At 39.8% G+C, this 14,437-nt stretch overlaps 1 protein-coding gene across 1 annotated transcript in view; it reads right to left on the bottom strand.

The window, feature by feature from the left end:
* Window positions 1-2,944: 2,944 nt before the first annotated feature.
* The window catches only part of LOC101742328 (fatty acid synthase), a 34,736-nt gene continuing 23,243 nt past the window's right edge, over window positions 2,945-14,437 (bottom strand). Inside the window, exons 27-37 of the mRNA XM_038016584.2 lie at window positions 12,907-13,065; window positions 11,826-11,998; window positions 10,498-10,647; window positions 9,876-10,076; window positions 7,028-7,133; window positions 6,775-6,919; window positions 5,247-5,397; window positions 4,410-4,557; window positions 4,163-4,339; window positions 3,937-4,039; window positions 2,945-3,857 (exon numbers count right to left, since the gene is read on the bottom strand). Coding sequence (XP_037872512.2) covers window positions 3,271-3,857; window positions 3,937-4,039; window positions 4,163-4,339; window positions 4,410-4,557; window positions 5,247-5,397; window positions 6,775-6,919; window positions 7,028-7,133; window positions 9,876-10,076; window positions 10,498-10,647; window positions 11,826-11,998; window positions 12,907-13,065 — 2,100 coding nt within the window. The 3' untranslated portion in view covers window positions 2,945-3,270. The remainder of the gene's footprint in view (window positions 3,858-3,936; window positions 4,040-4,162; window positions 4,340-4,409; window positions 4,558-5,246; window positions 5,398-6,774; window positions 6,920-7,027; window positions 7,134-9,875; window positions 10,077-10,497; window positions 10,648-11,825; window positions 11,999-12,906; window positions 13,066-14,437) is intronic.

Here is a 14,437-nt window from a genome sequence, read left to right as displayed (position 1 = left end):
CGTCACGCGCATGCGCGGCTCAAAAATTCCGGAGGCCATAACCCCCGCCATAAGAAAAAGCCATATTTTTACATAAAATTAACATTGTATTATTTTATTTAGAGCCGCTTTTACTTAAGCATCCTAAAATGGTGACCCCCGATATGAAATTAATTATATTATTCAATCAACGCAATGCGACGAACTAGTGATCAACATTCATCATTGTCAAATATTTTGTGCGTCATACCACGATTTGTCCAAGTTTAGATAGTACGAGTATTAATACAGATGAGTTTATCGTCCGTCCAGTCACGTTTTTTTTTTGGATTGATGAGCCTTTATGCTGATTTACCGTTGTTTTGGTCTACATCTTATTCTTCCTTGGAGTGGAAAGCATTATGGAGAACACCGATGAAAACCATTCAGATTAGTCTAAGAGTAAGAATATCTACAATAATTTGGTCTATTTATGCTGTACCTTCAGTTCCTGTGATTTTACGGCGATCAGGACTTAGTGAAGCGATGTGCGTAGTTTGAATAAAAAACAAAAAGGATTGTGTGGTTTTATGAAACCACGGTAAAAGTTTCATTTTTTTTCACATTATAGACATTTAACTAAAAATTTTTGGAATAATATTCTATTAAGGGTGCAAACATCACTTTTTAAATCTTAATTTTATAATAGGTTGGGGAAAAAGTCTTTTCGCGTTATAGTGTGTATGAACTTGTAATAAAATTGTGTGAGTGTGTGTGTGTGATTTTTATTTATTTTTCGTACTGTCAAGATGAATCTAATGAAGAAATTCAATACATTTTAAAATTTTACTACAAAAAAAATAATAATGCAACGCAAGCCGCGAAAAAAATTTGCGATGTTTATGGACCTAGTGCAGTGTATGTGAGAGTAGCACAAATTTGGTTTAATCGTAGTCAATCCAGGAATTTTGATGTCAAAGATGCACGTCGCTCTGGTCGCCCTATTACGGATAAAATGGATGCCATTTTTAAAAAAGTGGAGCAAGACCGGCATATCAGTAGTTAAGACGTAGCTGAAGAACTGAGAATTGACCACAAAATAGTTTTGGCGCATTTGAAAAAACTGGGTACACAAAAAAGCTTGATATTTGGGTCACGAGCTTACTGAAAGAAACCTATGAACCTAGTATTCATTTGTGATTCTTTATTACGACGTAATGAAACCGAAACGTTTTTGAAGAAGCTGATAAGTGATGATGGAAAGTGGATCACGTACGACAAGAACGTGTGAAAAAGGTCGTGGTCAAAGGCCGATCAGGCTTCACAGACTGGTGAAACCCGGGTTGACTCGCAACAAAGTGATGCTGTGTGTGTGGTGGGATTGGAAGGGCATTATTCATTATGAGCTGTTACCACCAGGCAGGACCATCGATTCTGAACTCTACTGCGAACAACTGATGAGATTAAAGCAAGAAGTTGAGAGAAAGCGGCCGGAATTAATCAACAGAAGGGGTGTGGTTTTTCATCATGATAACGCTAGACCTCACACATCTTTAGCCACTCAGCAAAAATTAAGAAAGCTTAGCTGGAAGGTGTTAATGCATCCGCCGTATAGTCCTGACCTTGGACTTTCCGATTTCTACCTGTTTCGGTCTCTTCAGAATTCTTTAGGCAGTGTCAGGTTAACATCACGAGAGGACTGCCAAAACCAATTGTCGCGATATTTTGATCAGAAGCCCCAAAATTTCTTTAGCAATGGGATCATGTACCTACCTACAAGATGGCAAAAAGTTATCGAACAATATAGTACCTACCTACATACTTATACTTAGTTAAATGTAAATAAACTATATTAAAAAATGTTGTGAATTCTCTTAAAAAATGCGAAGAAACTTTTTCCCCAACCTATTACTTGGAAAATTGGAATGATTATGGGAAAGGATAAAAGTAGACTAAGTCTCCAACTGCCAACTCCAACAGCCCTCTAAAAGCCCTTGGGCGTCTCCACTGCACATGACTTATATATAATACTTGGCGACCATGTGGTGACTATCGCGCTTTAAACACCAAAACTGTTCACGATCAATATCCAGTTAGTAATATGAACGATTTTGCCCATAATCTTGCTGGAGCCACTATAATTATTTAGTACTCTTGATCTGGTGAAAGCTAATCATAAAATTCCTGTTTTTACGGAAGATATACCAAAGATGGCCATTGTTACTCCTCCTTTGGCCTCTTTGAATTTCCTTTTATGACTTTCGGGTTACGCAATGCGAGACAAACGTTCCAGCGTTTTATCGAAGAAGTTACACGAGTTCTCGATTTTTGTTTTCCTTACGTCCATAATATCGGTTCGAAGGGTGGGGTAGCCGTTGTAACTATACTGATACCTTAGAACTTATATCTGAAGGTGGGTGGCGCATTTACGTTGTAGATGTCTATGGGCTCCATTACCACTTAACATCAGGTGGGCTGTGAGCTCGTCCATCCATCGGAGCAATAATAAAAAATAAAAAAATATATTTTCACCAGATGAAGCTCGTCATGAGGAGCACCTTGGAATTCTGCTTAGTAGTCATAATAAGTATTTTTGGCGCAAAATGTTTCTTACTGTAATTATGCTTAAGCTTATTTGATTTTCTATACCACATTTTCAAATTTTAAATATACAGAAATGTAGGTCTCAATCTATACATTCCAAATATATACTTAACTCAATATCGACAAAAATGTGATTTACTGTATACATCGTAAGAACGGCAGTATATAAAGCGGTAGTTTTTTTTAATTTGTTCGTTAATTTGGTTATAGGAACATAAGAAAAGATATCAAATAATTTATTAAGATGCCCTCTACACCTCAAGGCAACAAGGTACTAGATTCAGCCTACCTATTAATTATAATAGTTTCTAATTCATCCAGTGTTTGTCTGTAACGTATTTAGCGTATCGTTGGTCGGTCGAAAAATAATAGTAAAAAACAATAACTGTCTTAAAGATTTATTTTTTAATAACTGTACCCCAAAATTTGACGTCCATATTTACACAAAAAAATATTCAAATGATTTCGTAGGCAACAACCGTCAATTCTTCTAAGATCGTCTGACAAAGTTACGATTGCCTCCAATAGATCAATCAACAACATAATATTACAAAAGATGAGATGTTTGAAAAAAATCAAAGTTTAAATAAATACAAAAGTATAATTTAATAATAAAAGTAAGACTGAAATTTTGTAGCAAACTATAATAATACATTATAAAGTAGCATACAGCTTTGAAAGTTAAGAAATTGAACAAGAAGTAAAATTTTACGATTCCTCCATTACTGTGTCAGACATGAAAGTATCCGCATTTAGAAGGTAAGTTTCACACAAATTCTTCTTATCGAATTGGTCTAAAATTTCATCGTCCAGATATTTGTTGATGATGGTAGCGCAACGCATGTCCATGGCGGCATGCGGTAACGGCGCCAGCAAGTCGTGTTCGGTGACCCCTCCCCGCGACAGCCGCTGCCATTCTGGCGGAGCGGAGCGCGCGGTGAGCGGAGAGCGCAGAAGGACGAGCCGGGAGCGCAGGGGCGCCGCCGGGCCGCCGTAGCGCCGCGCGTAGACGAGCCGCGCGCACGCCGCCTCGATCTGTGCGCGCGCGTACTGCGCCGAGTGGGACACGTGACCCAACAGCGTTCGCACTCCCGCATCCACTCGGTCATTCCACAGAGTATGTTTCGAAAATGCATTCTCTACTTCCTTAAAGTGTTCACGGGCCATAATTTTAAGCATGTGCCTTGCCACGGCCTCCTCGAGCTGATCTGTTTTGAATCCTTGCAGTTGATATTCTATCTCATTCAACACATCATTTGGTGATCCTCCCAACAAAAACAATGTACCCGTCAGACCTAAAAGTAAACAGCGGATTAATAAAATACAAGCTCATTACTGCTTAGTCAAGAATGAAACGTTCAAACGTAAACTTACCGTGTTCTTCCAGAATAGCCGTGATTTCTAACGCAACAAATATACCAGTTTCATATCCCAAAATGTAGAAATTATTTTTGATCGCCGATTTTCTTAGCAGCGACTGAAAAGTAGATTCAATTTAATTATTTTCATGAATAACCGACTATATAACCGGCATTGATGTACGAAAATATAATTCAAATTATCAGCATGTAAATTGAACAAAATCTAATAGATGCCTTACATTGGCATATCGTCGTGCTGTTTGTTGTATGGTCTCGTCCAGCTTGTCCAGCCCGGGTTGCAGCACGAGCGCGGGCAGCTTGAGTCGCTCGCACAAAGCTCGGAACCGCCCGTGGTGTCCCTCCAGACCCGGGACGATACACAGCGATGTCACTCTCACGTCGAACTCGTCATCACGCTGCAATTTTTATTAAACGTCACTAGCAATTTTTTACCTAAGCTATTTAAGTCATTTTGCTGAAGCTTACCATGGTCGCGCTACTGGTGAGTGTCGGCATGAACACCATTTCAGTTGTGGCTAGTAGTTCGTCTGGATCTACATATGAGTAGAACGCTTCCAACCCTTTCTTAGTACTATAACCAGGCGCAACAATAGCATCCTCTATCTCGTTAATTCTGTAAAATTGATAAAAATATAAAATTCGGTTTGGTCATAAAGTTTAATGCTTTGTCCGATTGACATTAATTCGCTCTCTGATTGTTATTTCATCGATGGCTAAACGTATTTGAACCATATTTGAACACTGAACCTTTTTAGGCTGACCTTAAATAGTAAAATAAGTACTACACTTAATACTACACTTACTAATATTATTTAATATCAAACTAAAGCCCTTTTTACTAGTGATACGGCGTCGTGTGTAGACCCGCATGTTAGTGCGACCATTTCTGTTACGCTGCAGTTATGCGTTTCGATTTGAAGGGTGGGGCAATCGTTGTATTATAAAACTAAGACTTAAAATTAAATTAAAAACTTAAAACCTCAAGGTGGGGTTGGTGGCATTTACATTGTTGGTGTCTATGTGCTCCGGTAACTACTTAACACCAAGTGATCCATGTACTCGCCCTCCGTACTAGCAATAAAAAAGTGCGCAGCTTATTCGCATAGTTAGTTGGTAGGGCGCATTAGAAGTCCACATACATAAGTAGCACAATTTTTAAGAGTGGGACAGTCGCTATTACAGTTGAGACCTCAAATGTCCAGGACAGCGCCAATCATTTTGCCAACAGGCCATGTGCTTGTTCACCCAATGATGCACAATAATATACGAAAAGATAGAACTTCTTAAAGTAATCAGAGTCACCTTTGCAATGTTAGAGAAGACACATCACTGTCAACCAACGTGATGTTATGATAGTCCCGTAAATAGTTTGTTATATTTGGTATTCTCTCGGCTACGACACCCAGCTCGCGAAGAGTCGTTGTTTCTTTAGAATCCTCTGACATTTCTAAACCTGTTTGAAGATCCATAACTTTGTTGACAAATGAATATACAGAATGGCTACAACTAGTACTTATAAAATTTTGAAGTCGATCGTTGCCTCAAACAATCACATTTCATAATCTTTCCTTAGAAATAACTATAATATTTAACCAAACAGTTTTTCAAAGAGATTCGCGTTCTTGTAGCCTATATGAGCTAAAATTTATATTAATGAATTAAAGTTGTTATTTTTTTTTAAATATCTTTATGTTGAATACGAGTAGGCTAGCCTTCTGAGCGCCATTATAAACGGCAACACAAACAGAAAAAGTTTGCCTACCGCGAGACATAAAATTTAGGTATCAATTAACACAACCTTCTTAATTTTTTGCACTTCAGCATACATTTTGTACAAGTTTTTTTTTGTACTTTGTACACAGCTAAAAAAACTTGAGCGTCTTCCAAATTTCATCATAAGGTTTATATTTGGTTTACGCAAATATTACCACGTCTCTGAGTATCGAGTTAAGCTCAAGTGGCTTCCTATTCGTTATCGCCGGAATGTTCATATATTGTCTCTTCTTTATAGTGTCCTTTTTAATTCTTCGTCCCCGCGCTACCTTCGGGAACGTTTTGATTTCCTACATACTGCAAACTCCCATTCACTTAGGTCATCGGAGAACTTAATGCTGAAGTTTCCGGCTCACGGGACGTCATTTTATGACCATTCCTTTGCGGTTGAAGCAGTCCGTTTATGGAATGCACTACCCTTAAGCATCAAACAATCGTCCTCGCCGGAAATTTTCAAGTTCAGATTAAAATCGCACTACCTTGCACAATAATATGGCTCCTACGATATAACTGTATAAGTTGCTACTTATTTTGCATTTACTTGCATATTTTTAGTATTTATTTGTATTCAATCGTATGTAAGTCTATCTTATATTGTATTTATTTTTCACATGTGTATATAAGTTTATATTTTTATGTAAGTTTATTAAGATATAGCACCGTCCAGTTCGCTAATTCCTCTCCCTGCAAGGTTGCCTGGAAGAGATCGCTTTCAGCGATAAGGCCGCCAATTTATGTCACCGACTATTATTTGTTTTATATGCTTACTCTGTACATATGGTGTTAAATAAAGTGTCATATTATTATTATTATTATTACTTCTATTTCAATTCTGGGGAAATGTGGTCACTCCGCCGTCGTCTTAGCAGTAAAATGCTAAACAACCTGAAGACACAAGTACGGAAGAAGTTCGAGGTCATAGACGAAACAAAGCGAGGTTGCATACTAGTTTCTTCAGATTAATAGCCTTCGAATACATATTTAATATTGTTGTGAACAATCACTAATTAGAGCTTATAAAATCTGATCTCAGAATTTTTAGAATGACTCCACTTACCAGCGATACTGCATAGTTGTTGTACGAGCGATTCTCGAGGAATAACGTGCGGAGCTGCAATCACTACATATTCTCCGGAGCACAAGGCAGCCTCTACAGCTTCCACACACAGACGATTAATTTGGGAAGACGATATATCGCGATCCTGCGAAAAAATATGCCAACCGGTGTTGTCATAAAAAACTTGTTAAATTTCTTGTAAATAAACACTTTAGAGGCGTTCTAAGATTATCTCGCTTTCGACGCCGCATACCTTTCTCAAAGCACCGAGGTCAAGTATAGTTGCTGGGTATTCGTCATTATTTCTTGGCAAACATATTTTGGTTTTCAAATTATCATCAGTTATCACCATGAAGAACCTAAATAAATAAATAACTTGAAATAAATTCTTATATGGACTTGTGGTTCAATATGTTCAGTACAGCGCAGTGTTGTTAGTTTAATTCTAAATAACGTACTGCTCACCGTTGGCAAATTGAGATCAATAACATTAATTATAAAGTTGTTACATACTCAGAAATATGCTGTTAATATGATGTTCATTTTAAAAGAAGTTCAAAGTTAAAGGTTTGAATATAGCCACATATATACTATATAGTATATAACTAGTCCAGCCATGAGTTCTGTTACAAATGAAAATGCATTTTTTTGAAATGAAGTAATGTAATATTATTAAAATGTATACCTACATATTTATTACAATCTAACCAAAAAAGAAAAAAATAATAATCGAAACGGCCGCCTTTGGCTTTTATACAGGCATTTAATCTGTTTGGCCACGAATCTATGGATATACGAACTGTTTCCAAGGGAAATTTCGCCAATGCTTGCTCCAAAATTTTTTTAAGAGACTCAATGTCGCCATGTCGTTTAGAGCAGGCCATGTCCTCTAAAACTGGTCATAATTTGAACTCTAAAGGGTTGAGGTCTGGGCCAGTCAAGTCAGGCTTGGATAGTTCGTACCGTTAAAGTCCACGGTATATTTTTAAAAAGTGTATTGCTGTGAAGTTTCACTACATAATCCGAGACTGTATCTTGATACACTTTGGCTGAAGTTTTCACTGCCTTTTCACAAAAATGTAGTTTTGTGACTCCTTGATAAGATACGCCCCACCAAACTATCACTGACGCAGGATGATGTCACGTTGTACCTTTCCGCCCACTTGAGCAGCTTCTTTAGAACGTTGAGCGTACACTTTATCATTTTGCTTTTTGTAGTGTTCATCAATAGTGAAAATTTTTTCATCGGTAAAAAGGATATTTCTATGCCTTTCACCTGCATATCGTGACAAAAGGCATTTTGATCGAACCACTCTCTTTAATTGTAAAGATTGATTTAGGGCATGCCCTGTATATCGACGATAAGCACCGAGCTTCAGGCCTGACTATGAAAATACGCGATAAAGTCCTAGCGGGAATCTTCATTCCTGGCGATAAGATTTTTTGTTTCTTAATGGGGTTTCGACGAATTCTGGCTTTAACATCAGTAACAACCTCGTAGCTGCGGCGTAACAGCACGCGGCCGCCCCGATCTTTTCGGCGCGGCCGCCTTTTCGACAGACGAAGTGTTGTTGTATCTGTTGATAGTACGATATACCAACATACGGCTGATACCAAGCGTGAAGTGTCTGGAATATGACCGACGACTCCATACCCACTTTGTGCAAGGCGATCACTGCAATCCTATTTTCTTTAACACCCCGTTCCATATTCTAATTTGGTAATGAAAACGATAAAATATGTGAAATGGCGCAAAATCGAAAGAAGTTTTTAAAATAATACACGTGTTCCAAATTATTATTCAAAATGATTAAAAAGTTGAAAAACAGAAAAGTTTTTATTAGTATTTATGGCTAGACTAGTTATATTTACCATTAGTGCTTAGCTAAAGAAATGCCGAATCGGGACGTATCTCATAGTAGCCGTCTCGGAAAAACCTTGTGGAACACGAAAGAAAAGCGCCGGTTTTTTTCATTCCTTTCGAAACGCAGGGTTGTGTCCGACTCAAACAAGATCTTCAGTGTCGGTACAGGCGTTGGCGCCTTTGTAACTATGCCTAGAGCTTAGTGTATTCACGCTCTTCCTTTGATTACGTGGCATGCCTCTCACACGCAGGGGAGTGCTCTGAGGAATTATTCGAGATGACACCGGCATCTCGTTTTTACCATCGCACCGCCCGCCACCGGAGTAGAGTTCATCCATACTACCTGGAGCCACTGCGGTCATCCACAGTGCGCTTCCAGAGATCTTTTTTGCCACGCACCATCCGGCTATGGAATGAGCTCCCCTCCACGGTGTTTCCCGAGCGCTATGACATGTCCTTCTTCAAACGAGGCTTATGGAGAGTATTAAGCGGTAAGCAGCGGCTTGGCTCTGCCCCTGGCATTGCTGAAGTCCATGAGCGACGGTAACCACTCACCATCAGGTGGGCCGTATGCTCGTCTGCCTACAAGGGCAATAAAAAAAAAAACGCTTTAAAGTGCAGAAGAAGCGTTATTTTGTCTGATACCAGGTAAATAATGCAAGTAGATTCCAAGATTCTGAATATTAAAGGCAATTTGGGAGAACATCGAGGCGTTTTTATTCGTATCCAGTCAATCAGACTATCGGCGCGCGTTATATGATACCGTAGATTTCTTCGAGCCGGAACAATGAAGCTGGATGGGGTTTTGTCTGTAGTCGGTTTTGCGGAGCAGGTCTTGCGCGGCTCTTTTACAAGGCGCAGTGAGTGTTCTAAGAGGAATTGGGAGAAGAAAAGGATCTCGGTCTTCCACTTCTCTCTCATCTTCTCTAGAGGCGCCGGAGTCCGGTATGGCCCGGTCTGTTACCCTTCTTGACCAGGTATCCATAAACGATCCCCCAGCGTTACAAAGAGCGGGGTCTAGTACATCAGAGTTCTCATTCGACAGTAATTTGTTTCCGGTAAAAAGGTGCACTTTTTAGTAGAAACAAGAAAAATAAGTGCTCAGCGGGCACCGCCGGGTTCTTAACCCAAAAATGAAATAAAATGTTAAAAATAAATATGGTACGTAAAGATATAAAATATAGTAATTTGAGTACAGAAACCAGTAAATGCGAAACCTAATCTGTTTTACACCGACCTGAGTGACGGGAACAGTTCTTTTGATGCGAGTTCTAGGTTTTTAAGAATCTGTTTTTTTTCACACATTTGTAGTTTATCAATAATAATTCCATCAACCTTTCCTAAGCTAGCTGCGTTATTTAACACTGTAAGAATTTGGTCCATGTTATTAATATTTTCACAAGAGGTTTGTACTTGAACACCTTGACTTTTCCATAATCTGTGAAAACAATAAAAGCATGTCGTTAGAGTTCGATAACATAGAAGATTAATTGCATATTACAATAAATGGTTTATCTAACGATTGTTAAATTTCCTCGTTCCATAATCGATTTTCGTCGTTTAATAACTGATTATATCGATATCAATAATTTATAATTATCGATTAGCCGAACTCTCGAAATATCACTTTACGCCTAGTTCTTACTATAGTGTTTTTGTTTTCGAATAAAGCAGATGAGATCACGGCCTACTCAGTATTAAGTGGTAATGAAGCCCACGGAAATCAAAACATGAATTTCACTGCATACCTTGAAACGTGGGCTCCACGTTCCAATAGTTTGGCCTGACGACTATCTATCTTAGTGCGCTGATATCATTCTCAAAGAAAACCTTGACATAACAATTATTGTAAAACTTACTGTATTTTACATGGAAGGTATCCTGGAAACGAATCATAATGTAGAAACAAATTTCTTGCACCACGCTCTATCAACCTATCCGCTAATTGTATCCCAAACGTGCATTGTGTAGAAAATATCACATAACAAACATCTGGATTGCATTGTATTCTGAAAAATATTAAAAGCAATCATAAATATTAAAGAGATTGAAGATCACCCAAATATACTTGGACAGTTGCGTTCTTTAAAACAACGGTCTTTAATTTAGTGTTTATGCACTTGTGAAGTAGCGTTTATGGAATTCAATCATACTACGGATTGCTGGGGGTGAGACATACTGCACTCTGTAAGTTTCCCTCCAATATCAAAGGATCCTCCTCCCTCTATAAGTCGTCGTGGCCTAACGGATAAGACGTCCGGTGCATTCGTGTTGAAGCGATGCACCGGTGTTCGAATCCCGCAGGCGGGTACCAATTTTTCTAATGAAATACGTACTCAACAAATGTTCACGATTGACTTCCACGGTGAAGGAATAACATCGTGTAATAAAAATCAAACCCGCAAAATTATAATTTGCGTAATTACTAGTGGTAGGACCTCTTGTGAGTCCGCACGGGTAGGTACCACCGCCCCGCCTATTTCTGCCGTGAAGCAGTAATGCGTTTCGGTTTGAAGGGTGGGGCAGCCGTTGTGACTATACTGAGACCTTAGAACTATCTCAAGGTGTGTGGCGCATTTACGTTGTAGATGTCTATGGGCTCCAGTAACCACTTAACATCAGGTGGGCTGTGAGCTCGTCCACACATCTAAGCAATAAAAAAAAAAAAAAAAAAAATCTATACTAAGCCGGCGATCGATAATCCGATACGGAGATACCCTAAGAGGCAGACCCACTGACCGATAGGTTCATTCGCGGATCTCGCACTTTGTGGTGGGATGCCTGTTGACACTAGTAACAGGAGTTTATTTTATTCGTTCAACTCCAGCACACCTTGCGATTGCCTTCTGCCCAAAAATAGTATTGTATGGTGCTCGCCTACCAACATACGGCTCAGATAGTTAAATCCTCTGATACAAGTTATCGCCTAACCGCACTGCCAAACTAATAATCTAACAGCACAACTAACTATAATTTAGGCACACCAAGATTGATTCAAGAACTTAAGTTTTTTTTAATTAAGGCTTAGATGGGTGGACGAGCTCACAGCCCACCTGGTGTTAAGTGGTTACTGGAGCCCATAGACATCTACAATGTAAATGCGCCACCCACCTTGATGTAAATGCGCCACCCAACTAATGTGAATCGATTATAATTCTAGTTTCAATAACGAAACATGAAAATTTACCTATGTTTGATCGACGGTTGGAATCCATCAATTCTCAGCAGCACTCGACCACGATGTTGTCTAGTTACAAGCAGCTGGAAGGCCCGGGATACCTCTTCGGCAGCATACGTCACTCGAGACAAAGGACGAACGTAACCCCTGGATATACCTTCGCTTAATGCTTTTTGCAAGATCTGGAACATGGACGTTAGTATACTATATTAATGTGAATGTTATTGTATTATTTAAACCAGTTCACTATATGTACTTACTTTGCTTATATTATAGATTGTAAGAATATCGACTCGACATAATTATTTCTAATGTACCGAGTCGACGGCCTACGTACCCAATTATAGTAAATAGATACATATTTAACTTAATTTTTATAATGACTCAATATATATGCGTGTATTTAACTTAATTATTCACACTCGAAGACACAATCAGTTATTCCTTAATGTACATCAGAAAACATCAAGCACCAGTTTATCACTGATAAACCCGTACTAGAGAGCGCCATATACAAGATTTATTATAATGGAGCAATATTTTGCAGTGCGACAGATCTAACAATGTTTTGGAAAATCGTCGTATTCAATGGCGAGTTTCATTTTGACCAAAGTAAATCTAGAGTAATCGGTTTTTTTACATGGAATCTAGGAATTTAACGCACACTAGAATAAACAGTACAGGACTAGTGCGGTTGCGACTACGGGAGCGAAAGTTCAAACCAGAAGCCGCCGATTACGATTCACAGTACGATGAATCAGTACTTAGCGCTTAGTAGTTGTTAAACTATAAAAATAATTACAGAAGTTTTTTTTTTGTATACATTCATTACTTTGAAATCAAATCATTATCTGGACGCGCCCTACAGTTTGCGTGTTTACAAGACATGTAATTCCAAACGGTTTCATTTTGTCGCTAAACGCTTACACCTTATTTATGCTGTCTGAATGCTTAATGCTAATGCATGCACATGCACGCACGCATTGCTAACGCAGTTGGACCACCGCCTAGCGATACTACAAAGTCATTAATTAACAAAATCGTAAATCTCTTACAACCTAACAATGAAAAAGTATACTGTTAAACTTACATTCAGCTGCTGGGAATTTCGCCTCATCAATAAGCTCAACACATTTATAGTCACATACGATCTGTCATCATTCAAATTGGCCATTCCGAATAAAGAACTGTCTTGAGGATTGTATTTTGAAACGTCCAGAGTCCATCTTGATGAGCATCTTAATGAAACCTACAGATATTAGTGATGTAAGGACCGGTCATTATATTGAACATTGGGGGAGGCACGAGGCAAAAAAAATTTTTTTTGTTTTTTTTTTGTTTTTAATCACGCCACGTTAACTGGTCCAGTGCTAAGTTCGTAAAGAACTTGTGTTACAGGTACCAGATAACGGAAATAAATGTAAGATTTTTATTATACACATACATATATTTAATATTGAATATACATCCATAACCCTGGAAAAGACATTTATATTTATCATACAAATATCTTCCCTTGGCGGGATTCGAACCCGCGACCCCCTTGTGTAGTGACCATGTCACTTACCACTACACCAGACGGCCGTTAAGCCGTTAATAATATAAGCTTATTATTGCTTACGTAGGTACATATAACATATAAGCTAAGGTGTTATAAAAATCTCACGTTCGTTGTTTCGGGCTTAATTTTCTTTTTCTTTATCATGTTATTTGCCATAAATCGCAATTTAATTCCCATTGTCCCACAAAAACATCTGCAATGCTAGAGCTACAGTAAAGCCGCAGGCTATTGCTATATCTTAAGCCAGATCAAAGGTAAGCAATGTAGCAGTGCAGTTCAGTTTGAGGGTTGGGACAGCAGCTAGACGTGCAGTGTTCCGGCGCGGCGGGAGTTCAAGCGCGGAGGCGGGTTGTGCTCGAGGCTTGTTCTCGCCGCCTGACGGACCTCGTCTACGGACGATGATTCGCCCGATCCTCTCGGACTGGGTGAATCACGACCGCGAACGTCTCATCTTACGAGCGACACAGGTGCTCACGGTACACGGCTGCTACCTGCACCTCATTGCCGAATCATGGAGCCGACGCCGAAGTGCCACTACTGCACTGACTGTGACGAAGACATGGCGGAGCACACGCTCGCGTACTGCCCCGCTTTCGCAGAGCAGTATCGCGTCCTCTTCACGAAGATTGGACCGAACTTGTCGTTGCCGACCGCCGTGACCACGATGCTCGGCAGCGACCAGTTTTTCTAACAGGCAATGCTCGACTTCTGCGAGTCCACCATCTTGCTCTTCTTCCCTCTAGGTGCCGTACCGCCGCCGCCGAGCCGGGGAGGAGGAGAAGGGCGTTCGTCCAGCTCTGACCTCTATGAGATGGTAGTCTTCTGCTGGTGATGGTCACGGGGCAACCTAAGCGACCTAGGGTGTCGAGGTTGCGCCGCACGCTACCGTCACTCTAGCGCGCTGGCACCAGGAGGATGGGGCGACACGTCGGCGGATATGGTCCGCGTTGCCGTTGTGGCTGTCGTCGCCAAACATACTGTGGAAGAGCATCCCGATCGGCGGTGTACCCTTTCGACCCGGCAGGCTGGTTCTGACCCAGCGGGGTATCTTGGAACACCA

Source organism: Bombyx mori, chromosome 16 (genome assembly GCF_030269925.1).
Source record: "Bombyx mori chromosome 16, ASM3026992v2".
Lineage (NCBI taxonomy): Eukaryota > Metazoa > Arthropoda > Insecta > Lepidoptera > Bombycidae > Bombyx > Bombyx mori.
Note: the sequence above shows the minus strand (reverse complement) of the source record. Positions and strands in the feature narration are given on the sequence as shown.